A 26,448-nucleotide genomic window follows, 5' to 3' on the forward strand; every position below is an offset into this window, starting at 1 on the left:
AGATCCTACACTACACTACCTACTAACAATAAATCTGAGAGAACCTGATGCCGTCCAGTCAGTGACGTGCACTGTGAAATAACGGAGGCAGTTCGAGTAAGCAACTAAGCCACAGTATGGGAAAGAGGCGGTCGGCACTGGCTAGATGGCCAACGCCAAAGAAGTTCCAATCAATCATCTCCACGGAAGGTGCGAGGGCAGCTGCAACCCCGGATACCAAAACTCTCTTGTTCCGTGCTTTTTTCGCGCTTGGTTCAATTTTGGCCAGTGCGACACAGGCAACCGTCATGTCCACCAACTCCGAAAGGTTGCCTTAGCCCGACGCCCGAACGCACCGAAGAGCACGTTAGGTCGCACGGATCTTGCCAAAATCGAACCAGATTAGCGAGGGGCGATTTTCCATCCGAGGCCAAGCCCCGCTGACGTCACTTCCATGAGCCCGTAACGCGGTCGTCGTTAAAGAGGTCCCGCGAAGACTAATTTCGGAGACTGCCGCGTACAAGTAATTACAAATCGCCAAGGGTAAGCGGGGCCGCTACGACTTCGAACATCAACAATGTAAAATCGTAAAGACTTGTAACAACAACTACTTTACAATACCTCAACCAAATCGAAAAAAAAGAAAACGAGGATAACCTATACCCTAACTATAACCTGTATCCTAGCCTTAACCTAAATCCTAACTAGCGGGGGGCTAGCGCCGCCCCCCGTACCCTTGGCGAACTAACCTTTGGCGATAGTGCAAACCCTGTAGCGATCTTGGCGGCGTACTGACGGTGTAAAAACATTGCCGACAATTGGCCGAAATTAGTCTTGGCGGGACCTCTTTAACGTCCACCCGTAACGCAGCATCCCGGCGGCAAGCGCGCCCGGGTGTTTGTTGGCGCAGATCGAGATCATCCCATCTCGCAATCGTGCCGCCCATTGGCTGCAATCCGCCACATTTGGAACGGCTGAACCGAGGAGCAGCAGCACCGACTGGACAAGACAACCCAACACTTGCCAACGCAATGTCTCGCCCTCCTCCAGGTGCTCATTCCTGTTTGGTCGCGTACTGTGAGTACGGATCAACTCCTACGTAAAGTTCGTTGCTGGTGCAGCTGCTAAACCGAGGCATCCGGAATCGAAGAAGCTAGCACCAAAGCACCCTGAAAGATCGGCCAGCTTCCTGTCAGAATCAGGAAGTAGCCTCAACTGGCTGCAACGTGTTTCGTCGGGCTAGTTAACGAAACCGACTCCACGAACTGCCCCGAAAAAAGCCGGAGAGATTGTACACGGGGAACGAGGGAACGACTTGCAGCCCTTGGAGTTGATGCCGCGCGAGGACATTGGCCGGTCCCGACAATAGTGGCGCCACTTATCAGCAATGTGAGACTATCCGAGGAGAACAGAACGAAACAGGTCAGACAGCGACATTCCAGAAGACGACATATGTTACATACATGTAAATCTTAACTACCTGTCACCCTGCTTGGCCTTGTCTCTGACCGGGCGCTTGCTGACCCCGAGACCTGGTTGCGACAGTTAGTTCGTTAACTAGTCCACCACCAATTGCGGGCCAATCTCAGACATTTGGGACTACTGTGTAACTATCACAGGGACTTTTAGCGGCGGTCTGATCGCAAGAGCGCCATGGCTGACTGGGCTGGGCCGGGCTGGATCTGAGTAAGTTGGCATGCGGGCAAGCGGGACAAGCTGACTGGAACGGTTTACGAGCTCTCCGTCCGCGGCTTGCTCCCGTCTGCGGTTTCGTGGGTTTCGACATGCAGCAGCAACTTACGGTTTGACAGGCGGAGACCCCGTCGATGCCGGCAGTGAATGAGCAGTCGTCAGCTCAGACAAGCATGCCACGTTGGCCGTCGCCTCTCAAGTTACCTGTATGAACAGATTGTGGCTTGATGGCGAGGCAGATCCGATGCTGCCACTTCCCAGCACTTATCTGTGCACACAGTGGCAGACACCTTCCCACCCTCCCGCATGCAGTGAGACGCGACCAGAAAAAGCACGCCTTCAGGAAGCGAAGACACCGGTGAGCGTCGTGGTTTAGGGTTGTTTACTGCAAACAATGCCACCCGCCCAGGTACGACAGCGCACGAGACGCACAGCATATGCACGATGGATGCAGCTCTCCATATCGAGGAGGAGAGAGCGGGAAGGGCAGAGGGATGGGAAGAGACCAAGACGGCCCAGGCCCCGATCCGCGGCTCAGGTCCCGAGGAGGCACGGAGGTAGCGTATCTCAAGCCAGCTTCCCTCTTCACTGAGCATCTAGGCGTCACCCGCCTGCGTTGACATTAGCTACCGCTGTCAACTAGACGTCTCCGCACAGGCAGCCAATTAAATTACCTACCTAGTTACTAACCTCCTCCCTTTCTTGTATCCAGATCCCAAGGCGACGATGCGGAAACGCAGTAGAAGACTCACCCTTCCTCTGGCCCCTTGGACCTCCCACCGCCCCCAACCTCGCCCCTATCCGACCGAGACTCGCAAACAACCCCGCAGCTTGCACCCGCAAATCTGCATCTACACTAAGGTAGTCATGTATGCACCCAGCCAGACCTGCCCAGTACTGCACACACCTGATTTTGGTTTGAGTGCGTCTTTTTCTCTCCCTTCGGTAGTTAGTTAGCAGGGCAAGCGGGTAGGGTCGGGTAGGTCGGTGTAGGTGTTATATGTCTCTGACGTGGCATGGCCCGATGCCCTCCTCTCTCCTCCCCCTGCCCCTGCCCTCACCCTCACCCACATGCACGCACCCATTCGCACGCACCCAAACGCATCCGCGCATCCATGCCCCTGTATGGCAGCCCCATGTCTGTCCTTAGTCGGACCTTGTACCCTGTCGGGGATCGATCTCGCATATTGATCCTGAGATCGGAAACGGAAGGGAGGGCAGGGGAGGGGAGGGGAGGGGAAGAGAAACAGAAGGGACGGAGACGGAAGGAAGGAAGGACGGAAGGAAGTAAGGGGGGGTAAAGGAAGGACGACAGTGAAGCAGGGAAGCTTCAATCCTGGTTAGGGAATCCATGTCTTCTGCCTACTGCTTTGTGCACACAGTACGGAGGGACAGGCAGAGGGATTGCAGCGCGACGAGCAACTCTAGCCGGGAAGGAGGGGGAGGGTCTCTTGTGATGCGTGAGTACTGTACATACAATAATAGTGTTTCGTTGGCAGGGGGCGCGGGTGTTGGACGCACCCAGCTGAGCAGAGCAGAGCAGAGCACAGCTGGGTGACGCTACCGCACGTCCGTTTCACCATGCAGCACGGTTCCGCGGGTGCAAGGTAGGTAGAGGTAGATTCAGCATCCGCGAGGGTTAGTAGCCTCCTGCTGGAATGGGCTCAGAGGGGAATAATAGACAAACACATATGCTGTCGGCGTCAACGTTGCTGTTATTGTTGCTACCACCTTGCCGTGGGGAAGCCCTCTCTGGTTGGAAAACGTGGAGCAAGGGGAAGAAGAAAAGGGGCTTCTATCTAATGTATGCAGGCGGGTTCAAGACACCCGGCAAGTATCCAGAATGCAACGAATTGGTGCTTCTCGCAAAACAAATCAGAAACGCAATGCTCTAAAGAGGGAAAAATGAAAACAAAACAACGTGATGCTAGCAGCTGTCCCAACGACCCCTTGCGCACAGGAAACGCAGGCATGGCAAGTCCCAGCTGGGCCTCCCTTTTCCGCCCCTCTATGCATCAACCGCGACCACCAAAACCACCAACGACCAGAACCTCCTCCTCCAGACCACAAACCGCTCTTCCACTCCCTAACTAGATGGGTAGGTAGGTAAGGTAGGTAGGCATCTCCCCAGCAGCGACAACTACCTCAACCCGCCCAGAAGCATCTCGAGCCCGGGGACCTGCTCGGCGCACAGACTGCGCAGCTCCTGGCCGGCGGACTCGCACTGGCCGATCTGCACGACGGCAGCGACGAGGTCGCGGGCGACGGCCTCGCCGACGGCGCTGTCGCGGCGGTAGGCCGGGTGGCGGGCGACGAAGTGGCGGATCCAGCGGGCGGCGGTCCACAGCTCGCCGCTGGCGCGGCGGCGGATCAGGTCCAGGTAGGCGGCGAGGCGGCAGCGCGTGGCCACGTCGACGTTGACGCTATCCAGGTAGCTCTCCACGAGCGGGATCAGGCCGGGGAAGTCGTCATCGTTTTCGTCGCCGGCTTGTGCTTGTTTTTGTTGTTGTTCTGGGGAAGAAGCGGAAGTGGAACCGGCGGCGGCGGAATCTGCGGGCTGCAGGTTGGAGTAGGACGCGGTGGCGCGGGCGTAGGCGGAGCCGTTGATGATCTCGTTGACCGACATGAGGCGGTACTCGTCCTCGACGGGGCCGGTGGGCGTCGGCGGGCGGCTGACCACCGGGGTGGAGGCGCCCGAGGCGGAGCTGCTGCGCGCGGTGCGCGAGGAGGACGTCGGGAACGGGTTGCGGCGGAAGTAGAAGCGGCGCGACAGCACGGCGTCGCGCGCGTGCGCCGTCTCCATGTTCTCGTCCACCTTGGTGATGGGGATGTAAAAGTTGAGGTCGAACGACAGGATGACGCGCGTGATGAGCACCATGAAGACGGCGAAGGCCGCGTTCTCGAAGTCGGTGATCTGGATCTCCATGGGGCGGAACTCGACCCGCCACCCGATGCTGTTGTCGGCCGGCGGCGGCTTGAAGCGCATGTGCTGCCAGTTGGTGCTCTGGATGTTCTCGAAGTGGTCCGTCTTGCTCAGGTCGAGCTTCTCCAGGTCCTCCGAGAAGACGACGAGCGGGTCGCGGATGAAGAGGTGCGCAAAATGCGTGGCCAGCCGGTCGTCCATGCCCCCGTCGAGGAGCTGCTGCTTGATGTCCTCGTCGATGACGAGATCCGGGTCGAGGTACTCGGGCCGCAGCCGGGGGTCCTCGGAGATGTACGTCGAGTTGGAGGCGTAGCGTGACTTGGGTATCCTCCAGCGGTCGTTCACCAGTGGCTGACTGAGCGTTAGCACGAGGGAGCGGAGGAAAAGAGGAATGCTGGCTGGCCTGCTCCGTTACCTTCTCACCCAACTCCTCCGGCGTGCGGTCGTCGACGGCTTTGCTGATCTGATTCCACCGCACGTCCGTGTCGGCAAGGAAACCCTTGTACACGGGCGTCGCGGCCGTCAACGCGAGCATGATCGGGCCCAGCGGGCTCAGCTGGTCGTACATCTGCCTGCCCTCGTTTATGTTCTTTGCCTGGAAGGTGATCTGTAGGCAGCAGCTGCCCATGCCGAAGGCCATGGCGTCCATGTGGATGAAGTTGTCGGGCGCGGCGCCGTTGCGCACGTCGTCGTCCTCGGGCCACTGGTGCAGGTCGTAGTTGACGGTCGGGTCCTTCCAGGGCCACGGCGTCTTCTCGTCCCGGAACACGGGCACGTTGACCTGCACCTTGCGGCCGCGGCGGGAGCGAATGTTGGCTGCGAGGGTCGGGAAGCGGATGTGCGGGTTGGCGATCTCGTCCGGCACGAACTGGGATCTCAGCCTGGGCCCCGAGACAGGGTAGAACGGCTCGGTGAACACTCCGGGGCAGCCGAGCCTGGGGAATGTCGTCAACGTGATGGGGTATTCGTTGGCCCGCATATGGTCTCGGGCAATGCACCTCCTGCAGACCGGTCAGAGTCGAGGCCAGCAAATGTGGAACGGCCGGAATGGCCGTACCTCAGCCTCATGTTTGGCTCGACCTCGAGGAGCTCCTTAAACTCGATGCCCCACGGCTTGCCAGGGGTAGCCTCGAGCATGAACCTCCCAAATTCTGGGTGGAACACTGGGGGTGGCTGGCTTGTGCTATAGTTGGGGATCGTTAGCCTGGTGCTCAGGGGCAGTCAGCAAGATGTTCGGGGCTTACTGGGCATTGGAGCCATCCGGAAGCGGCGGGGCACATTTCGCCTTGGAGAGCGCTGTGTCACTTGCCAGAGCTTTGAGGATGTCTGCTTGCCTCAGGGACAGCAGGACCTTGGGGTCGTCCTTGGAGTACGTCACAACCAAGTACTCGACCTACGAATGAGAGGGCGTAAGGGAGTCGGCCACGGGTACACGGAGGGAGCCAAGGAGGGGGGAAGTACCTCATCTCCCCAAAGCATAGCATCGCGCTCCTTTCCCTTGGCCTTGTTCCATATTTCGAGTAGTTGCTACAGCAACAGCAGCAAGTCAGTCAGCCAGTCATAATGGTCAATGGAAAATTCCGGAAGGCCCGGGGGTTAAGAAAGGATAGGGTTAGCGGGTAACGAGCGGACCGAGGCTCACCTTGATCCCCCAGGATCTGACAAGATGAGCTTGCTTCTTGGCCTCTGGCCAATCCAGAGCCGTTCCCAGAGCCCTGTAACCGGCAGGCTATTAGCATGGCGACATGGCTAGGGAAGTTGGTGTTATGGCGCGGCAGACAGGGTGGCCAGCGCAGCCTAAACAGAGGTGGGGGGGGGGAAAGGTACGCACAGAAGACCCATTGTTAAGTGAGTGCTCTTCTTCCTCGGACTGATTCAGCTATGAACAGGCGCCGTCTGACGTAAATATTGGCGCTGATGGGCAGCTCCCTTGTCCAAGAAATGCAAGATGGGCCGTGCAGGATGGACGTAGCTAGCAAGTACCGACACGGCACTTACAGTGACAGCGAAAAAGGACGGTCCGGCGGTATAAGTCTGGCTGCTCAGAGGGCGGCGTCTGTGGCTTGTTGACTTTCGAGCGCTCACGGTCGACAGGCAGAAGAAGACAACCAATCGTGTGACGGGCGAGATGAACCGGTGGGAGATGATGCTATCGTGAGCACCGGGATCCCAAGCAAGTGTCGGGCCAGAACACACGACCGACGGGCAATGGGAGCAAGGGCGTTGGCGGCACCTCGATAAAACGTCCCAGCGCCTTCTCCCGAGATCCTCCCCCTGATCTCACCTCTCTCTGCTCCTCACTTCGAGTCTCTCACCGGTGATCCCACACGGGCACCTCGCGAGAGCCGAACTCCAATGGGTGGTCGCCCCTGCAAGCCCCCCACGCGCGCAGCCTCGAGCGCCGCGGGTTTGCTTGGGGTGCTGCGCGAATCAGAAGGTGTGACGCCGCCGAAGTGGTTGCGGGCGCAAAGACGTCATGCAGAGCACGCAATCGTTCTCGGCTTCCACTGGACGGGCCGTTACGCGGGGTTTCACGTGGCAGGTGTCAATCCCGGTGGTGAGGGACGCGCGGATGAGATAACGATAAGCGTGCCAACGGGGATCGAGGGCTCTTGTTCCGGTACTTAGTTTAAATAGGCAAGCCGCGGGTTTACAATAATAATAACAATACCTTCAGCGAGCGGGAGGATTCGAAGGATTTAGCTGGCGTATGCCTCGAACTTTGCCCGACTGTGCGACCGTCTCGGTTTGATATCGTCGCGTCGTTGTCCGTGGCTGTGACGAAGCGCTCAACTTGAAGATGCCGCGGACCTCAGTAACGCCCTCCCTTCTTCACCCAGCTTTCTTCAACAAACAGCTGGGGAAGTGTTCGCAACCGAGGAAAAGGACGGGTAGGAAAAGCTCCCCAGAAATCGGAGAATGAGTTCCGACCGCGGGGAGCTCAGGAGAAGTACGAGCACAGCAGAGCGGCAAAAGATTTCTTTCGAAACCCTAACACCGCTGCTCCGATGCCGTAAGCTTCGCTTTGTGGGGTTGGATGTAAGCAACAATGGGCAATGGATGACCTGGCGAAAATTTCCCTCTCGCCCTTGCCGAGACATGACATCGAACACATGGGACGAAAAGGGCCGGGACCTTCACCTTCCTCGCGGCGGGCGTGGGGCCGTCTCGCCCCTTCCCCGTCTGCCCGCTGATTAATCATCCAGTTCCGGGTCATCCATCATGACATCCCGCAGAAAACGTGCGCCCATCGGGCCGACACGAGACGCGGCGGCTGGTAACAGTCGCGGAGAGTCGAGTCCTCCTGCAGCAGCGCTTGCAGAGGCAAGATGCTGCATGGCAGAGCGGTGGAAGCATCTCCGTTTATATCCTTCCCGCCAGCGTCAGTGAGCACATTGCGTGAAAAAGCCGTGCTTGCTGAATGCCCCGCTTGAAGAAGAATGAGGGGCTCTCCTGATAAGGATAACGCTGTGGAGATAAGGCAAACTCAGCCCTAACCCTGAATGCCAAGACGGTAATGTAAAGGCATGGAATTGCCTCGGCCGGGGATTCAGGTATTTCCCACAAACAGCAACCGACAGAACAGACGGTGCACATGATCTCTCAAAATGAAGCATCCAACTACTACGGTTTATATACGGTTCGGATTACAACAGCGTATAGTTTCTGAAAGGCGACAAACCCTCCTCATCCCAAATCCAAAGATCAAACGCCCCAGATGCTTCCTCCCATGTTCCCGTTCTGGGTCTTCGCACCCTTCACTCCCACCAACCCAAACTCCGTTCCCATGCATCTGTACATGGCATGCATATATGCCACAAGCTCCGACAACCCTATAGGAACCCGCAGAAGACGACAACAGAAAAAAAGATAGTATAGTTACAGCACGGTTTAGTATGTATATACCCACACCTCAAACCAGCCCGCTACCTTAGTTAAGGTAGTTATTGCACATCCAACACCAGATCCTCCCCCCTCCTCGTCGGCGTCAGCTCCGGCACCCAACCAGGCGTGATCGGCACCGGCCCGTACTCCTGGTACTGCTGCTGCTGCTGCGGCGGCTGCTGCTTCTCCTGCTTCTGCTTCTCCTGCTGCCGCGGCTGCTGCGGAGGCTGCGGCAGCGGTTCCTCCTCCTTCTTCCACCCGCGGCCCTTCCGCCCCGACCCGATGCCAATGCCGTTGCCGTTGCCGAGGCTGAGCGCCGCCGCCTTGTCGGCGCCGCGGCGCTTGGCGAGCAGCGAGCTCTGACTCTGGCTCTGACTCTGGGCCTGGGGCTGCTTCCGGCTCGCCGGGCTGTGGTTGTCCGGCGTAGCCTGCGGCGTGGGCAGGTCGGTGGGCCGGCGTGGCCCGGTCGGGCGCTGCTGTTGCTGCTGTTGCTGCTGCTGTTGTGGCCGTTGTTGTTGTTGTTGGGGTGGGGTTGCGGTTGCGAACCGTCGCCGCCGAGGAGGGCTCTCGGCTGGGAGTTCGTAGGGCGGACTGGGTGGTGGTAGCGGCGGCAGTGGTTGTTGTTGTTGCGCTCGTGCGCGCGCTGTCGGCGGTTGGGCGCGTCTTGCGGACGGGTTGGTTTGCGGCGGCTGGTTCCAGTATGACGCCGGGTTGGCGACTTGCCGCTGGCGCTCCCAGTACTGCGCTTCGATTGCTGGAGCCAGCTTGAACCGGGCCTCGGGAGAGCCGGTGCGCGCCCGGCCTGGGTTGCGGTTCGGGGCCGGTTGCATGTTCGGGGCGTTCCAGGGTCTCGTTGGCCCAGCGCTCGACTGGGGGGCGGCAGATGGGGTTGCGGTCTTGGTCTTCGGCAGTGAGCCTGCTCCGGCGGTGCTGGAATGCCCCGGTGGGCGCCAGACGTTGTATTGATTCTCCGGAGGAAGCAAGTCGGATCCGGGTGCCTGCTGTCCCTCATTGCTCCTCGGTATCTTGGGGTATTTGACCGGCGACTTTCCCGGAGATATCGGCGTGTGAAGGGATTCGGTGACCGGCGATAGATCCTCGTCCTCGAAGGGCCCTGCGGCCGCTGACTCGATTGAGGTCGCCGACTCAAGTGATATCCTGCGGCTTGCTCTCCTGGCGGAGCGCCGCTTGCTCCTCACGCCTGTCAAATCCCTGGAGTCGCGTACGGCGGCGAAGTACGGATCCGGAGGTCGGTTCTTGACCTGGTTCGGTGCGCCTCCGGGACTCTCCGCGGTCTGGGACAATCGCTCGGAGAGGTTGGGGCTCGAGAGCTGTGGCATCCGCCGCTGGTCTTTGAACGCGATGGGAGAACCCAGCCGGGGCTGTCCGGGTTTCCTAGGCAGCCTGAGTGGCGACACGACGGCGTCGGGCACAAATCCGCCATAGACATCGCTGGCTCTCTCAGCCCTGGTCTTATGGTCGGGGCTTGGCAGCTCGACCTCGACGGGTGCCGATGGGGCCTCCTGGATGACCGTTTTCGTAGGTATTGACGCCTGCGCTTGTCGGGTCGAGGGGTTGCTCAGAATCCAATTTCCCGCCCTATCGGCGTAGTACGTCGTCGAGGCGGACTGGGGATCTGAAGCTGGTGGCCGCCAGATGATGGTGCCAGGAGCGAGATCGCCCTCCCCATCCTCAGCAAACTCGGTAACCACGCTATCCCTCACGCTCGCTGGCACGCGGGTCGCTTGCTCCGGGCCCTTCGGGATGGCCAGCGTCAATATCGGCTTTGGTGGGCTCTGTCTCACCGACGGTGGTTGAGATTCGCTCGCGGGGGTCACGACAACCTTGGGCACACTCGATACAGACGTTGTGGGAGCGGAGGCTGGCGCGGCGTTCGCAGGCCGGACCGAGGTCGGAGGGGGAGCGAGCAAGGAAGCTAGCGCTGGTGATGGCCTAGCGAGGACGCCACCGCGGGCAGGAATGGGAGGGATGGCGAGGCCGACACCACCCTGCTGCATGTTTGGCTGCCGCCGTGCAGCTGCCGGGTTTCGGACCGGCGCTCCAATCAATGGGCTGGAGATCTGGACACCGGGAGCACTGAGCGGACGGCTTTTCCTGCCGAAGCTCATTGAGTCCCTGAGTCGGGAGAAGCCCCGTTCAAGGTCACCGAACCTCGACCGCCGAACGCATCTCGCGATCAGCACAAGCATGATGCCGAAGACCACGACGGCGATGCACCCGAGCGTGATGCCCACGATCTGTGCGCTGCTGAGCTGTGCCTGACCAGCAGAAGTGTCCGGGCTTGCGGTGGGCGTCGATGCGGGAGCTGCCAGGCCGGTCGAAGCCGTCGTGGGACTCGTCTCGGTGCCTGTCGGGAGACTGACAGTCGGTGTCGGCGTAGTAGATATCGTCACGGTTGCCATTCCCCTGCTCGACGTCGTCGGCAATGCTGTTGGCACGAGAAGAGGCCCGGTTCCCGACTGGGGGACGACGAGGGTTGCCACAATGGTCGAGTGTGTCTCCGGGGCTGCCCTCGCAATTCCAACACACATGTTGTAGGCTGTGCCCGTCGCGTCATCTGGAAAACAATCAGCCCGGCTCGTCTCCATCTTCCGGCGGCCAACTCACTGGCGACGTCCTGGCCATTGCAGGCGCCAAACCTGCTCTCTCCCACGAGACACGACAGGGCGCCCTCGCCGATGGTATACCCTGAGCTGCCCCGCTGCCGGCACAGGCAGTCCAGCGAGGGTGAGTTGCCGCATATCGCCGCGTCGAAGTTGGCCGAGATGAAGGACTGGAAGCAGGCCTGGGCGCAAACCGGTACGAAGTCTAAGATCTCGGAGGTGATATTGGTGGTCGCCGCGGCGGCAACAGCAGGAAGGATCGTCAGCGTCGCGAGGCATAACCTTGATAACCGACATGCCATCCTCCCGAGCAACGTCTGGAAGCGGAGGTCAGAGATCGGGGGTTCCACCGGCAACTGCTTTTTCGGCGCACCTCAGATCAGCGAGAGTTCAGTCCATCTGCGCTCCAGATTGCAAGGAGTCTTGAGCCCACTCCGGAGACCCTCGACGGGTCGGACAAAAGCGACGACGGCAGATGGTAGGGTAGGTGCCGGAGGCCGCACTGCCAATGGAAAAGGGAACCCCTGATGGGAGAGCTGGCCGCCGGATGGCCTCCGCGGCTGCAGGCGGGCAGGACACTGGGCCGAGCGCCCAACCTGTTCTTGCCCTAGATTGTAGACATTAAACGGAGACGCCCAGCATCTCCCATGGTACGTAGAGGTATGAGTCTACCGAAGCGAGAGACGAGGTCGGATAGGAGAAAAGAGAAGACGGAGAGGATAGATGGGAGACCGCGCCGGTCACCACAATGAGATAGATGGTCAACAACCGCGACAGACACAAAAGGGGAACCACCACACGGACGGTGTCACACAAGATGATGATAGGATTAATCCCCGGGTGACCTGAAACCGAGTGTGAGAGAGAGATAATGATACAGCACAAGCACAGCGGCCAAGGAAAGGGAAGACGTGGCGAGTCTCGAGACGGAGGAGAAGCACGAGCACGATTTCCATGGCAAAGCGGCCATCCACAGCGGCCCTCCGCCCTTTTTCATCTCTTGCCGCCGGCGTTCTCATCAACGATCCTCAACAAGTCGTATCGTTCGCTGTGCGTTTCGCTCGCTCTGCGCTAAATGACACAGCGCCTTGGCCCCAACCCAAAGCAGCCACTCACACCCACCGGATCACGCAGCTGCGTCCCCCCCGCCGCACCGCCACCCCTGGGAAGCGAGCCGATGGGAGGAGACCTGCAGGTCGCGTGTGTCCAGCCTCCAGCCTCCAGCCTCCAGTCTTCATGTCTCCCCACGGCGGCGGCGGCTTGTGAGAAGCGCGATCCGAATCGAGCCGAACCGACTGGGGAAAGGGCAGGGCGAATGAGCGTCGACAAGACAACCCCCGAATCAGCAGTGCGCGTGCAACCTCCGCGCCCCAAGGGGCCCAATCAATCTCCGGGCGCGGGCGGCAGCGACCATTGGCCAGACCTGCTATTATTTCTGAATTGCATACAAAGTTACATCCGTACATGCCCCCAGTAGTGTAGTACAACCGGACTGGAGAGAACGCTTGCCGATGCCCGGGAACGGCGCCGGGCGTGGCGCGCGGCGTGGCGGTACCTACCTGACTTGATTAATCCGCACTTCCAGACAGCTGCCCACCTTAGTTCACCTGCAACACGCAGCGGAGGGGACGCAAGCGAACGCAAACAACGCACGCCGATCAGATCAGACGACTCTAAAGATGGCAAGCAGAGGACGGGAACAGCGGGAAACCCCTTGCAGAAAGAGGTAAGGATCCACCGCCCATCCATCCGCAGTGCTTGCATGCATCGCTCCAGTGCAGCAGTGCAGGACAGAGAGAGCTGCGGGAGCGAATGGGCTGAGGAGAGGGCCTGGAACGGATGCGCGCGCGCTTGGCCGGCGTCTAAAATTGGATGCTTGCAGAGATCTACCCACAGGTCTGGGCCACGATTGGGCGCGAAGGAGAAGAGGTGCGAAGATCTGGTCACGTGGAGGTTTGCCGCGGGAGCCAATCAGGTGGCTTCTCTTTAGTGTACTATATACCTACCAGGTAACGAGAGTAAGGCAGGTAGTGAGGTGCCAAAGCTGTTTCAACACTGCCACTCGGTAAATCGCGGGTGAAGCAGGGCTTCTACTAAACTGAGCCCAAGACATGTCTCAGATTGTTGGCTCAGCAACATTATTTGCTTTGCACGGTTAAATCGCAGTTGTCTGGCGCAGTTCAGTTTGTGGCAGGGCTGAATGAAGCGGGGAGATCAGCGGAAGCACCTCAAGCGGCGCACCTGCGAAGGCAAGCGCCCAGGGGAGGCGATCACCGTGTCAACCAAAACCAAACAATGCACGGCAGCCCGACTGTGATACACCCAGGCGCAGAAGAAGCCCGCATCCCGGCGCCAACCCCGACACGTAGGATCCCGTCTTTTCCGGGTTGGCAGTTGAAAGCTGCGGAATTACACGCCAATATCCCTTCCCTTTTGGTATCTATCTGGATGCTCCCGTGCCGCATTAAGTACATACAACAAGCCATCACGGATCTCGACTCCTTCGAGAACTCCATCCTCAGTGCAAATTTTCGGCGTTTCATCTCGTAGTCATGTGGCAGTGCGATATCCTCTCTCTGCGCAACCGTTGCATCGACCTCCCCTAAAATCCCCTGCTACATCTGCCGGTTGGAAACAGGTCGCAAAGCTGCAATCTCAGATACTGCTGTGATCCTTTTTTCCCCCTTCTCACACAGAGCAGTCTTCCCTCAGTTTCCGAGCGCACTGGGTGCGTACTCGGGGCGCGCTCGGCTCGACTTGATGACGTCCTGCACCTTCTTCTCCGTGAGATCCCAGTCGTCCGGGCTCAGCTGCACCAAGTCGATCTGGTACCAGTCGGCGATCTGCGAGAGCGCCTCGAAGCTCTTGCGGTCGTAGACGAAGCTGATGCTGACTCCGACGCGCCCGAAGCGGCCGGTGCGGCCGATACGGTGGAGGTACGTCTCGGCATCGGGCTCCCTATCCCCGGGCCCCTTCATGGGGATGTCGTAGTTGATCACCATGGACACGCTGGAAACGTCGATGCCGCGCGCCAGGACGTTGGTGGTGATGAGCACCTTGGACCGGCCGGACCGGAAATCGTCGAGGAGAGCGTCGCGGTTCTGGCCCTCGTACGCGCCGTGTAGCACTGAGACCTTGTGTCCGTCGGCCTCCATCCGCCGCTGAATCTCGTTGGCACTTTCGCGCGTCTGTAGCCAAGAGTCAGAAACATGCACAGCTCAAGGCGAGCAGGACACAACAAGTGCAAAGACGGACCTTGACAAAGATGACGGATGACCCAATGGTCATAAGACCGTAGAGCTTGCAGAGGATGTCGTACTTCTTGCTCTCATCCGGGCAGTCCATGTACATCTGGGAAATGCCCTTGACCGTGAGGTCCTGGTGGCGGAGCTTGATCTCGTTCGCGTTCGGCGCGAACTTTCGGGCATAGTTCATGACCTTGTCGGGGAAGGTGGCCGAGAACAGGAGAGTTTGGATATTCTTCGGGAGCATACTAAGTCGCGTCGCGTCAGCATGGCAGGCAGAAAGGATCAAGGCACGGAGATTTTTTCTGGCACCCACTTCTTGACCCGGAGACACTGGTCGCCCATGCCTTGCTGGTCCAGCATGTTGTCGGCCTCGTCAATAACCAGGACCTTCAACTTTGACACGTCGAACTGGCGGCGGCGGACCAGGTCCAAGACGGTGCCCGGCGTTCCCACCACCGCGCTGGCCTTGACGCCCGTCTCGCGCGAAATGGAGCCGGGGATGGCCGCCTCGACGATCAGGTTCTCGCAGAACTGGCCGATCGTTTTGATGACGCCCTGGATCTGGCGCGCCAGCTCTCTGCTGGGCGCCAGGAGCAGCGCCTGCGGCTGCGTAGGCTGGGTGAAATCGACGCGCGACAGGACGGTGAGCACGAAGGCGGCCGTCTTGCCCGTGCCCGACTGCGACTGGGCGATCATGTTGCGCGGCGGGTTGCTGAGCATGAGAGGCAGGGCTTTTTCCTGGATCTTGGAGGGCTTCTTGAAGTTCATAGCCAAGAGGCCGTCGTTGATCTGCTTGGAAAGGCCGAGCTCTTCGAAGGAGGAGACGCCCGAGGCCAGCGGATTGTCGGTGTCGTTTTGCAGGTCGCTCAGCTTCACCTCAACGTCATACGACGACTCGATGAGACCTCTGTTAAGCCCATCGTCGATCGGCTGCTCGGTGCCGTTGCCCTCGGCAGGGGCGGGCGCGTCGCTGGCGGGCGCGTCGCTCGGCTTGGAGATGCGGCTGGCCAGGTCCGCCATGGCTGCGATTGTTGCGATCAGGAGACGAACGAACTGAAAAGAGGAGTCACGTCGGGGTAAGTTGATAGATGTCGAACGGGTCGCAAAGTAAAAGCGTAGCAGGGACAAGCGCGCGCGAAAAGGCGGAAGATTAAAACCGACGGATGCTGATGGGCAACGGGAGAGAACCAACTGGTCGAAGGGCGGCCCAGGACGAAAGCGTTGGACTCACGCAGGCGAAGGGCTCAGGAAGTAGAATCGGTGGGCAAACGATGGCGAAGGGCGAGTCCGTTCGCCGCTGAAATTTTACCTATTTTTCTTGCCTCTGCTTGCTGGGACACAATCGCAGTCAACGATGGTGGGGCTGAGCTGCGAGCTGGAGTTGAACATTGGCGGGGCGCTTTTGGATCCCAAATTGTTAACTAGAGGTACCTTACCTACCTGAGTTAGGCGGCAAGGAAAACCAGCATAAGTTACCTAACGTTACCGTACAGTTTGCACAGAACACTCCTTTGTGCAATGCTGTAACTATCGGTAACTACCTAATTTTTGATGACGAGCTCCCGTCGCTGAGGGTGCAATTTAGGTAGTGAGTAAGACATGGTCTTCTCCGCTCTTGCAAAGTCACACGAGCAGTCTGTGACTAAGCCGTGTCCATGCCATTTTTTTTGCATCATCTTGCTGTGTACCCAGGAAACAGTTTTCATATCTGTTGCTCGTGGAGGTAATCCGTATTTGTTCCAAATTGGCGGCTTCGGGCTTCCATCGCGACCCCGCGGAGCTGGTCTTGGCGCCGGCGCAGCACCCCAGGCGGTTTCCGAAACGGGCATGGCAGTTGGCTCCTTCGCCGGGCCGTGTCCCTGAAAATGTCCCTCCCACATATCGCATTACGAGTACCACAGTAACCCACCAACGCCCCGTCCAAACGACGAACGCTTTCGCATGTATGCGCCCCTGTGCCCTATTTTCATGACGAGGACCGGGGAATCAAGGATCTTGGAAGCGCACGGGAATCATGGCTGAGGTGGACGTTATCCCAACGCTGGGATCGGAACTCAAGGTTCGGCGCCCTCTACGAGACTGCGGGGTGGCTTTCTCGGAGCGGAGCCGGGCTGACGCGGATGCCGCAGGATGGCTTCAAGCCAGCGAACGCCTGGGTCGCCAACGGCATCGCCTGGCTCGACGACATCCAGTCCTTCTACCGCGAACGGAGTGCGATCGAGAAGGAATACAGCGCGAAGCTCAATGCGCTGGCCAAGAAATACTTCGAGAAGAAGACGCGCAAGTCGGCGAGCCTGAGTGTTGGCGACACCCCAGCAATGACCCCCGGCTCGCTCGAGAGGTATGATCCCAGGCTATCCGGCGGATGGGACTGCGTGCTGTGCCCCCGACAGACTTGCTTACACCGCAGTCGCCAGCGCATCTCTGACCACATGGACCACGCATCTGACGTCCCTGGAAGCCCGGGCTGATGAGCACGAACGCTACGGAAACGACCTGATCGGCAAGGTGGCCGAGCCCCTGAAGCACATGGGCGTCCGTTTCGAAGAGTTGCGCAAGCGCCTCGCCGAGTACGCCGAGAAGCTCGAGAGAGAACGAGATGCGTCGTACGCCGATCTGCGGAAGATGAAGGGCAAGTACGACGCCGCCTGCCAGGAGGTGGAGAATAAGCGCAAGAAGACCGAGTCCTCGTTCGACAAGGCGAAGGCGCAGAGCGCCTTCCAGCAACAGATCCTCGAAATGAACAACGTGAAAAACAGCTACCTGATCGCCATCAACGTCACCAACAAGCAGAAGGAAAAATACTACCACGAGTACCTGCCCCAGGTCATGGACAGCCTGCAAGACCTCTCGGAGTTCCGCACCCTCAGGCTAAACGGACTGTGGTCGCTCGCCGCCAAGCTCGAGGCGACCATGCTGCAGCAAAGCGCGGGCGTAATAGACCACCTGAGCCAGGAAATCACGCGGAACCAGCCTCACCTGGATTCGATGATGTACATACGGCACAACATGGGGACCTTCCAAGAGCCTGCTAACAAGGTGTTCGAGCCGAGCCCCGTGTGGCACGATGACGGCGCCATGATCGTGGACGAGACGGCCAAGATCTACCTCCGCAACCTACTCAACAAGTCGAAGAGCCAGCTCGGCGAACTGCGCCGCGAAGCGGACAAGAAGAGACGGGAGGTCGAGGCCGTGAGGCGCGTGAAGGAGAAGATCCGGGATGGGACGGAGCAGAAGGACGAGGTAGCCGTGGTGTCGCAGCTCTTTGCGCTGCAGGAGGACCTACACCAAGTCGACCGGAAGCGGATCACGGTCGAGGTCGAGGTGTCCACCATCACGTCGACAGTGGGCGACGTGACGCTAGGGGCCAAGAACCACAACTTCAAATCGCAGACGTTCAAGATCCCCACCAACTGCGACCTCTGCGGGGAGAGAATATGGGGGCTCTCAGCAAAGGGGTTCGACTGCCGCGACTGCGGCTACACATGCCACAGCAAGTGCGAGATGAAGGTGCCGGCCGAGTGTCCGGGGGAGCAGTCCAAGGAAGAGCGCAAGAAGCTGAAGCAGGAGCGCCAGGAGGCGGCAAACGCGCTGGTCAAACCGAGCAGCGGCCCGCCAGAGCACGTGGCCGAGCTGCCGGGCCTCAGCCGGTCCGACACGGTCACGTCAGGGAAATCAGGATACGCAGCCAGCTCGCAGCGATCCATGACCGGCCCCCTGTCGCCCGCCGACGAGACGCCGCCTGATGTGCCGAGCGCCACCCGGCCGACCAGCACAGCCGCGCCGAGCGCTGGCGCGGGCGCTGCCAGGAAGCACCGTGTCATTGCACCCCCGCCGGCGGCCTACGTGAGCGAGCTTCCGGGTAGTACGCCGAACGGCTCGTCGCAGGCGTCAGAGCAGCAAAAGGCCAAGATGCTGTACGCCTTCGAAGCCGGCGGACCGGGCGAGTTGAGCGTGCCGGAGGGACGGGATCTCGTCATATTGGAGCCCGACAGTAAGTTCCTGCGCCGTCGATCGGTTTCCCCCTACCCCTGACGATCTCACCACCACCCACTAACAATTTTTTTACTTCGCAGCTGGATCCGGCTGGGTCAAAGTGCGGGCAGGCTACAAGGAGGGTCTCGTCCCGGCGACCTACATCGAGATCACGCCCGCGGCGCCAACGGCACCGGCGGCCATCCTGCCGCAGCACACGGGCCAGTCGACCTACTCCAACAGCGGCTCGTCGATCGGGACGGCGGCCGGGACGAGCGGGGCGAAGAAGAAGGGCCCCGCGGTGGCGCCCCGGCGAGGCGCCAAGAAGCTCAAGTACGTCGAGGCGCTGTACGACTACGCGGCGCAGAGCGAGGCCGAGCACAGCATGGTCGAGGGCGAGCGGTTCGTGCTGATCAAGGAGGACCCGGGCGACGGCTGGGCCGAGGTCGAGAAGGGCGGCGTGACAAAGAGCGTGCCGGCGAGTTATATACAGCTTGTGTAGTGTACTCTACGTACATGGAGGTGTGGGTGTGGTTGACTACACCTCGCTGATGCTCACCTCACGCTGTGTAGGCTCTGCGCAGTAACTCCATAGTGTAGGTGTGGTTATTGTGTGTGTTGGGGGGTGGGTGAGCCGGGGGGTGTGGGGCGGGGGAGGGGGGTGGAAGAAGGGTGTGGAAGAAACAGAAGTCTGAGGTTGGAACAAGATTGCGATGGAGCAAGCACAGCCTCCCGCCATCTGCATGTTGAAGGGATGCCAAGTACACTAGTTACACACGTAGTAGACATACACTACCTCAGGGACTGCTGGGATTGGTTTACGGCACATGAATCGATCATTGGGACGACTGATTCTTGCACATTGCTGGCGCTTTCCAAAGATAACTAAAACCGAATTGAAATTGGCTATTCTTTGTTGTGTATATAGTGTAGATTCCGCTATACCTACACTACGCTATTCCGTACAGTGATTGTGGTCAACATCGTGTACAATTTCCAGAACAAGTCTCAAAAAAGGGGAGGTAGCATCCGAAGGGGGATCCGGTATTCCGAGCGACAGGGGGTGGGTCCAGGCCCCCCCAGGGCTGCTGGGGAACCTGGCGCTTGAATCTTGCCGAGCCGATGACGTCGTTGAACAAGAGTTTGAAGCCGCCCCTGGTGTTGTGCTGGATGATGCCTGAGATAGCAGGAAGCTACACCACCTGCCAGCTGGTGGCAGGCAATGGAACCACTCTCCTCGCATTTGCAGCTTCCCAATTGTCGTCTTTTTGTCTTCAGGTAATCTCAAGAAGCAGCAAACTGCCTACCTGCCCAGATTCCAGGTGGGTGAGACCTTGAGAGCTGCCTGTGCCAGCGTGTCTGGGTGACAGTAGGGAACACATGGCACATGGCAGCGACACAAACCACCGGACCGAACACTGTGGCGTGCTTGGAAAGGGGTGGGCAGGGATCAGCACCCCAGCTTCCCGCTGCCGCCCTGCCTTGAACGTTGATGGGCTGCCATGGGCTGCCAGCCGGTTTCGACTGGCCTGGATGATCCCACCATTACACTACGGAATACTTCAGTATAACAAGCGCGTTCCACCCCCGTGGAACTTGTCAAACTGCCAGTTCACCTGTCCAAGATGATCAGTCCCTCCTCGTAATCTTCTTGTGTTTCACGTCGCTCGCTCACACAGCTTTTTCTCACTCACCCACGATATAACGATATAATTCACGGCCGTTCTGGTCTGCACTCGTTTCTTTGAGCACACAATCGCTTCCCACAAACAAACTCCAAAACAACAAAAAAAAAAGCTGGACTTGTCTGCTTGGCAACCAACACTCTGCCAAGCTCCAAAAATGCGATCTCTCACCCTGATGCCCGTGCTGGCAACGGTCCTCAGCCTGGGGACCGCAAAGCCGACGCCAACGAAGCCCGAGCCGCCGAGCAAGCGGGCCTCGCTGCCGACTGTGACCATGTCCGGAAATGGTGCGGCGTGCAGACCGACAGTAAACCCCCCGCCCGGACTGGAGACCAGACAAGACTGACACGGGACACGCACAGCGTTCTGGCAGGGCAAGGACCGGTTCTATATCCGCGGCATCGACTACCAGCCGGGCGGGTCGTCGGCCATGGCTGATCCGCTGGCCGATCCGAACGTCTGCAAGCGGGACATTGCCGAGTTCAAGAAGCTGGGCGTCAACACGGTGCGTGTGTATATCACCGACAACTCGGCCAACCACGACGAGTGTATGAACGAGCTGGCCGATGCCGGCATCTATGCCATCATCGACGCCAACAACCCGCTCTACTCCCTCAACCGGCTCGATCCCGGTCCGTCCTACAACACCTTGTACCTGCAGAGCGTCTTCGCCACCATCGACGCCTTCATCAAGTACGACAACACGCTCGCCTTCTTCTCGGGCAACGAGGTCATCAACGACAACGTCAACAGCACGCTCGCCGCCCCCTACGTCAAGGCCGTCACCCGCGACATGCGCCAGTACATCAAGTCCCGCAACTACCGCTCCGTCCCCGTCGGCTACTCGGCCGCCGACGTGGCCCAGAACCGCATGCAGCTGGCCCATTACATGAACTGCGGCACCGACGACGAGCGCAGCGACTTCTTTGCCTTCGTGAGTGCCCTTCTCCGCCCCGCATGGGGGGAGCGTCGTAGATCAATTGTCCAGTGACAAAAGTCTGACGTTTACCGTGTTCAGAACGACTACTCGTGGTGCAACACCAACTTCCACGAGTCCGGCTGGGACCAGAAGGTCAAGAACTTCACAGGCTACGGCATCGCCATCTTGTGAGTCTGTCCCTTGTCTGTTTTAAATGAACAAATGGGCAGCTTGAATATTCCCGCTGACAGCAACGTTCTAGCCTCTCCGAGTACGGCTGCATCACCAACGGGCGCGACTTCGGCGAGGTCAAGGCGCTGATGAGCTCCGACATGACGCCCGTGTACTCGGGCGGGCTGATGTACGAGTACGCGCTCGAGGACAACGGGTACGGCATCGTCAAGATCGACGGCGACAAGGTTGAGGAGCAGCCCGAGTTCAAGAAGTTCGCCTCGGCCCTGTCCGCCAACCCGGCCCCCACCGGCGACGGCGGCTTCACCTCCACCACCAAGGCCGTCGCCTGCCCGACCAAGGACGCCAACTGGCTTGTCGACACCACCCTGCTCCCGGCCATTCCTGAGAATGCCAAGAAGGTTGGTTCTTATATCTCTCTCCCGCTTCCCTCTCCTCCCCCTTCCCCCCCAATTTCCTACGCACAACCTTCACACTTCACACCCTATCTAAACCTAATCCGTTTTTGTGCTCCTCTACTCACGACCTTGCACCACACAGTTCATGACCGACGGCGCGGGCACCGGGCCCGGCCTGAAGGGCTCCGGCTCGCAGAACGCCGCCGACTCGGGCACCAGCGCGGGCGACGCCCAGCCCGGGTCCGGCGCCGCCTCCGGCTCGTCGTCCAGCAGCAGCGAGAACGCCGCCGCCCCCGCCGGCCGCGTCGCCCTTGCCGGCATCGACAAGGCCCCCTTCGTCATCACCGGGCTGGTGATGCTGCTGACCCTCACGGGGACGTTGCTGCTTTGAGTGGGTGCCGGGGGAGTGATGATCCTTGAAAGGGTGGGGGGGATTCCTGAAAAAGGGTGGTCGTGGTGATGAATTGACTTCTTTTCCTTACCTTATGCTGTTCTGGTGTCCTATTTGTTGTGTACAATGATAATGGGGAGGTGAGTGTCTTCATCTGGGGAGCCCGGGAAAACGGGGACCAGGTTGGGTTGTTTTATTTGTAGAGTTGCACTCGTAATATGGTCGGCCGGTCGCTGGAGCGAGGGTCTTTTTCTGCTTTGGTCTTCTCTAGAATGGAATCGAGTTGTCGACATTCGGAGACTCCAGTCATCCGCCGCGCCTGACAAACCGGGCGACTCCGCCTGAATTACGCTAGGTGCGTGAAGGATCGATCAATGGTAACTTCCCCTTTCCTTTACCTGCACTCACCGTCTCGAGGACCGTTGACGGGTTGAACAGAGATGTGTTCTTGATTCAGCCTCTGCATGGTCGATGTCCTCCTTCCGGGTCCCCCGCCCTCGAAATCAACCGTTTCTCACTACCCATTGCCCCTTTCCCTCGCTCCCCTACGAACCTCCCACATCCCCATCAACACAACGCCCCGTCAAACCACCAGCATCAAAACGCCCTCAAGGCCAATCACACGCCTCCGCCAGCAGCTTGGCCAACCTCTCCAGCCACTCGCGATCGACCTCGTCAAACCCGTCCTCGACGGCGCAGTCGACGTCGATGATGGCGACCACGCCGCGGCCGGCCGCGACGATCGGCACGACGATCTCGCTGCGGCTGGCCGCGTCGCAGGCGATGTGGCCCGGGAACCGCGCCACGTCGCGCACCAGCTGCGTCGCGCCCGCCGCCGCCGCCGTGCCGCACACCCCGCGCCCGAACGCGATCGTCTGGCACGCCACCTTGCCCTGGAAGGGCCCCAGGATGAGCTGCGGCGCCGACGGTGGGGAGAGAGGGTCGCGCGTGTAGAAGCCTGGTAGGGGGGGGAAAAGGTGGGGAGGAGGAAGGGGGTGGTTAGTAAAGAGGTACGTGAGAGGTACATACAGATCGGGTTGGAGGGGGAAGGTCACGGGGGCGGACATACCTGCCCAGTTTACTTGGTTGCTTGGCGAGGGGAGTGATTTGTAGGCGTGCCAGAGGAGGGAGGCGGCGTTGGCGAGGTTGCTGGGGCGCGGTGGTGGGTGGTTAGGCTCGTTTGTTTTCCAGGGTTGGCGAGCAGGTTGTTCTCTCGAACAAGGGGTTGTGTGGGATTGGAGTGAGTATGCTCACCAAACCTGGGAGAACAGGGGATTAGTTACTACGGACTCGTTCTGAGAATGTCTCGGATAAGAAAATGAGAGGAACAGGACAGGCTCATCGACAGCAACCAGCCGAAGACGGGACAACCTCGTATCCCTCGACGGAGACAGTGCGAGGTGAACATGGGGACCACACATACCCAGTTCCTCTGTCCAGAGAACAGACCCTCGGCCTGGTCCAGCACCTGCTGGTAGGCTTCCTCCTTGGTGACACCCTCGGCGAAGGTGGACGCGTCGGCGTGGACCTGATGGACCGGTCAGGGGCTTGCCTAATTCAAACAACAACTGGGGAGCTGCTGGCAAACATATGAATGTACTTGCCATTCTGACTTGCGATGTCGAGCTGTGAGTTTGCGGAAGACCGGCTGGACGGGCTGTCGTGAGCCTTCAAGAAATCAGCTCGGTAAATATCAAAAGTGCAGCGAAGACCACAGTATCGTGTCCTCGAAGGTCCTAGAGCACTGCGGGGGATATTTTGTTGTGTTTGAGGACTGAGAGTTGTGAGTGACCCGAGGAAAGAAAAGCGAGAAGTGGGGTTCTCAGCAATGGCGCCATTGCCTGGGCCCACACACCTCCAGAGCAGATTGTTTAGCAAGGTCAACGAGATTATACTGTCTATCTAGGCGGAAGAAGGGCTTTGACAGCTTAGATGAAGCCTTCTCAAGTCATTGCGCTGTCTCTGGGATATGAATGTGGTCCGGGTTGGTGACATAGGCACTGAACGCCGATCGTCGTTATTACCACGGAAAGACATTAAAACCAAAGGATACTTACTGGGTTCTTGTGAGCTAATGGTTATTTAAAAAGTTGCTAGAATACCAATAGGTAGTTGGAAGTCCACGGCTTGACTCACTCAGGTGGAGATTGAGCCTTGTTAGCTCGTGGCCAGAAGCTCAGTCCTATATGACTTATTCAAAACATCAAACGATTGAATTCGGCCGAGACTGGGCGACTTATCAATTCTTCAAACGCCGAGAGCAAAAAATTTCAGACTCCCGGTTTGAAGCGCATAAACATCTTCTCCAAGGTCAGCAAACCAAATCCACTGTTAGGTGGCATCGTCCATCCGATTGCACTGTTTCGTCCAACCGTCCCTACCTTGCCCGAGGGACTGGTGGGTTGGCTTCCTGCTCGCTCTTTGTTCTGTCAGAATACCAGTATCTTAGCTACATATCTCCCAAGGCCATTCCCCGTGTCTGTTGTCCCTGTCATGCGCTACAAGCCCGCGGATCTGATTTTCGCCCCTGTTCAAAAACAACAAGATCCCTTTACTGGCATTCACTTGCGACATCCGACTCGCGTGGCCGCTACGCTTGCCAGCCTGGACAGAATCGTACGCACTGGGTCACACTCGGTCGGAGTTCTTGGTCTCCCGACTCGTTTGACCGTGATCCTCCACCACGGGTATGTACATCAGATGCTCCGGTTCCGACTTGGGGTGGCCCGTCCCCTATTGTCGAGCAGGATGCTGGCACCACCTTGTGACAATTCTCTCCTATGTTCGGCCCGCATACCACCAGCGTCACGAACCCATTTCGCCGGTTTATCACTATGGCTTCCATCCTCAAGACGAAACCTTTGGCAATCACCAAAGCCAATCTGGACGTTTGTCCCTACCTCGTGGCCGCAAACTGGCCCACGACGCTCCATCCCTTTGTGCTCGACAGACGAACAGCTGACATGGCATCGCCTTGACTGGGAAGTTCCTGGACTACTGCGTGTGACGGGCGGCTTGGGGGACTGAGATATAAGGGAGCCTTTCCGCCGTGTCTGATTGTAGCATTCCACCCTCACATCCGATCTCAGCACCACAACATCTCTGGGACACCTCTCCGCCCCTCAACACGCCTTATCCACCAGCTTCCCCACCCTACCAACCGACCTACTAGTATTCAACTAGTACGCGATCGCCTGCCGACATGGTCCAGTGCGAGAACTGCAGGGACAGCGGCTGGGGCAGGGTGCCGTGCCCGGGGTGCGCCGGCCATGGCCACCTTTCTGGCGACTGCAGCCGATGCCACAACGAACGCACTATCACGGTTTCTCCAGAATGCGAGGCTTGTCAGCGCGAAGGCGGGGTGGTCGTTGAAGAGGCCAACGGCACCGGCTTCTACTGGCAGCGTTGTGCAGTTTGCGAAGGCCACGGCTGCATCGTTGATACGATATCATGCCCTGACTGCTTATGCCCCACCTGTGATGGCACACAACGGGTGTCCGGCTACTGCCACTGCCAGGCCGGGAGCTACAAACGTATCCAGGACCAGGTTTGGGGTAGCAGCGGGGCGGCTTAAGACCAAAATCACCTGCTGCCAAGTGCCCGCTGATCTTTGGACCCCTGGAGGTTCATGGAGTTGGTAACATCGGGGGATGGCTTCGCTCTCTTTCTTTCTTTCTTTTTTTTTCTCCCTGGTCTCTGCGTTTTGCGGCAGCATCGACAAAAAACCAGGGCTGAGACGACCTCAGAGTGCGTCGATTTCGCGGCGGCCCCCCCAGCTCACACTACTGGTGTGCTTGTCGGAATGTACTACTCATTCCGTTCACTCAATACTAGGATATGTCCGGCTGGGTGTCAATGGCTTTTAGAGGGTCGAGGTAGTTATTAGATTGTAGACAGTCATACAGTTGTTACCTGATACCGGGATGCTAGGATGTTCAGAATATGTGAATGTTGTTCAGGCACTGATGGCCTCCCTCCGGCAGTCACAGAGAAAGCCGCCTTCTAGTCTCCTGTCCACCCACGGTTTCTCTCCTATTGGTTACAGCATCATGGCTAAGGTAACAACTACCAGTGTGGGAATCTCGTCGGCTTCAGCCGTGGCGTGGATCATGTACATACCACCCTTCCCTGAAGACGATGTGGGTGGGCGTCGTGGCGTCTCAACACCTAGCTAGTACAGAGAACGGATACGTTCAGGCCATGCGAGTCACGAAGCGGGCAAGTTAGATGAAGTGAGCCAAGCACTGTCCTTTCCCATGCTCCATAAGCAGTAAATCTTTCAGTTACAGACGCAGCTCACGAACCATGCCACTCCCTCCCTCGCGGATCCAACCCAAAAATTGCTTCCTATTGTTCAGGGGTATCGTAGCGAACGGCATGTACATATATACAAAGCAAGAATAGCACGACAGCGAGCCCAGTAACTCCTGACTATGCCCGATTTTTGAAAACCAGCTCAACTTCAACCTCAACGCCGAAAACCCCATTCACCCCCAAGCAACCATCCCAAAAAGAAGGCAAGGTCTTCAAAACGCAG

General features: G+C 58.8%; 6 protein-coding genes across 6 annotated transcripts; 2 read left to right on the plus strand and 4 right to left on the minus strand.

The window, feature by feature from the left end:
* Positions 1–3,811: 3,811 nt before the first annotated feature.
* THITE_2125101 (uncharacterized protein) lies at positions 3,812–6,436 on the minus strand (the record flags this gene model as incomplete). Its single annotated transcript, XM_003648720.1, has 7 exons — positions 3,812–4,945; positions 5,010–5,595; positions 5,652–5,777; positions 5,839–5,987; positions 6,056–6,121; positions 6,237–6,309; positions 6,426–6,436. 7 exons carry the CDS (start codon positions 6,434–6,436, stop codon positions 3,812–3,814), a joined length of 2,145 nt encoding a protein of 714 aa, XP_003648768.1.
* Positions 6,437–8,538: 2,102 nt separating this feature from the next.
* Positions 8,539–11,417, minus strand: THITE_39109 (uncharacterized protein; the record flags this gene model as incomplete). The annotated part of the gene is made up of 2 exons (XM_003648721.1): positions 8,539–11,039; positions 11,108–11,417. Coding segments are annotated over 2 exons (2,811 nt in total), but the record flags the coding sequence as incomplete, so codon positions are not given.
* Positions 11,418–13,728: 2,311 nt separating this feature from the next.
* On the minus strand, positions 13,729–15,483 carry THITE_2106580 (uncharacterized protein). The gene is made up of 3 exons (XM_003648722.1): positions 14,665–15,483; positions 14,359–14,596; positions 13,729–14,291 (listed from the first exon to the last, which is right to left on the minus strand). The coding sequence occupies exons 1-3, from the start codon at positions 15,369–15,371 to the stop codon at positions 13,812–13,814; spliced, it is 1,425 nt and encodes a 474-aa protein (XP_003648770.1). The 5' UTR covers positions 15,372–15,483; the 3' UTR covers positions 13,729–13,811.
* A 720-nt stretch (positions 15,484–16,203) lies between these two features.
* On the plus strand, positions 16,204–18,966 carry THITE_2106586 (uncharacterized protein). Its single transcript, XM_003648723.1, has 4 exons — positions 16,204–16,410; positions 16,481–16,692; positions 16,769–18,345; positions 18,428–18,966. The coding sequence occupies exons 1-4, from the start codon at positions 16,366–16,368 to the stop codon at positions 18,826–18,828; spliced, it is 2,235 nt and encodes a 744-aa protein (XP_003648771.1). The 5' UTR covers positions 16,204–16,365; the 3' UTR covers positions 18,829–18,966.
* A 978-nt stretch (positions 18,967–19,944) lies between these two features.
* THITE_2073214 (glycoside hydrolase family 72 protein) lies at positions 19,945–22,313 on the plus strand. Its single transcript, XM_003648724.1, has 5 exons — positions 19,945–20,298; positions 20,374–20,945; positions 21,030–21,118; positions 21,193–21,523; positions 21,663–22,313. The coding sequence occupies exons 1-5, from the start codon at positions 20,169–20,171 to the stop codon at positions 21,909–21,911; spliced, it is 1,371 nt and encodes a 456-aa protein (XP_003648772.1). The 5' UTR covers positions 19,945–20,168; the 3' UTR covers positions 21,912–22,313.
* Positions 22,314–22,361: 48 nt separating this feature from the next.
* THITE_2106590 (uncharacterized protein) lies at positions 22,362–23,750 on the minus strand. The gene is made up of 3 exons (XM_003648725.1): positions 23,166–23,750; positions 22,981–23,060; positions 22,362–22,869 (listed from the first exon to the last, which is right to left on the minus strand). Exons 1-3 carry the CDS (start codon positions 23,330–23,332, stop codon positions 22,520–22,522), a joined length of 597 nt encoding a protein of 198 aa, XP_003648773.1. The 5' UTR covers positions 23,333–23,750; the 3' UTR covers positions 22,362–22,519.
* Positions 23,751–26,448: the final 2,698 nt, after the last annotated feature.

The sequence above is a fragment of the Thermothielavioides terrestris genome, chromosome 1 (assembly GCF_000226115.1).
Source record: "Thermothielavioides terrestris NRRL 8126 chromosome 1, complete sequence".
Taxonomy (NCBI): Eukaryota; Fungi; Ascomycota; class Sordariomycetes; order Sordariales; family Chaetomiaceae; genus Thermothielavioides; species Thermothielavioides terrestris.

Excerpts from the sequence above, each read along its gene's own strand:
- THITE_2106586 (XM_003648723.1), top strand. The coding sequence starts at position 16,366 with ATGGCTGAGGTGGACGTTATCCCAACGCTGGGATCGGAACTCAAG. Across the intron at positions 16,411-16,480 it reads CGCTGGGATCGGAACTCAAG|GATGGCTTCAAGCCAGCGAA; the intron begins GTTCGGCGCCCT and ends CGGATGCCGCAG. Across the intron at positions 16,693-16,768 it reads ACCCCCGGCTCGCTCGAGAG|CGCATCTCTGACCACATGGA; the intron begins GTATGATCCCAG and ends CGCAGTCGCCAG.
- THITE_2073214 (XM_003648724.1), top strand. The coding sequence starts at position 20,169 with ATGCGATCTCTCACCCTGATGCCCGTGCTGGCAACGGTCCTCAGCCTG. Across the intron at positions 20,946-21,029 it reads GCAGCGACTTCTTTGCCTTC|AACGACTACTCGTGGTGCAA; the intron begins GTGAGTGCCCTT and ends TACCGTGTTCAG. Across the intron at positions 21,524-21,662 it reads TTCCTGAGAATGCCAAGAAG|TTCATGACCGACGGCGCGGG; the intron begins GTTGGTTCTTAT and ends TGCACCACACAG.
- THITE_2106580 (XM_003648722.1), bottom strand. The coding sequence starts at position 15,371 with ATGGCGGACCTGGCCAGCCGCATCTCCAAGCCGAGCGACGCGCCCGCC. Across the intron at positions 14,597-14,664 it reads CAGTGTCTCCGGGTCAAGAA|TATGCTCCCGAAGAATATCC; the intron begins GTGGGTGCCAGA and ends GACGCGACTTAG. Across the intron at positions 14,292-14,358 it reads CATCCGTCATCTTTGTCAAG|ACGCGCGAAAGTGCCAACGA; the intron begins GTCCGTCTTTGC and ends TCTTGGCTACAG.
- THITE_2106590 (XM_003648725.1), bottom strand. The coding sequence starts at position 23,332 with ATGTGTGGTCCCCATGTTCACCTCGCACTGTCTCCGTCGAGGGATACG. Across the intron at positions 23,061-23,165 it reads CCCCTGTTCTCCCAGGTTTG|CAACCTCGCCAACGCCGCCT; the intron begins GTGAGCATACTC and ends ACCGCGCCCCAG. Across the intron at positions 22,870-22,980 it reads CAACCAAGTAAACTGGGCAG|GCTTCTACACGCGCGACCCT; the intron begins GTATGTCCGCCC and ends CCCCCCTACCAG.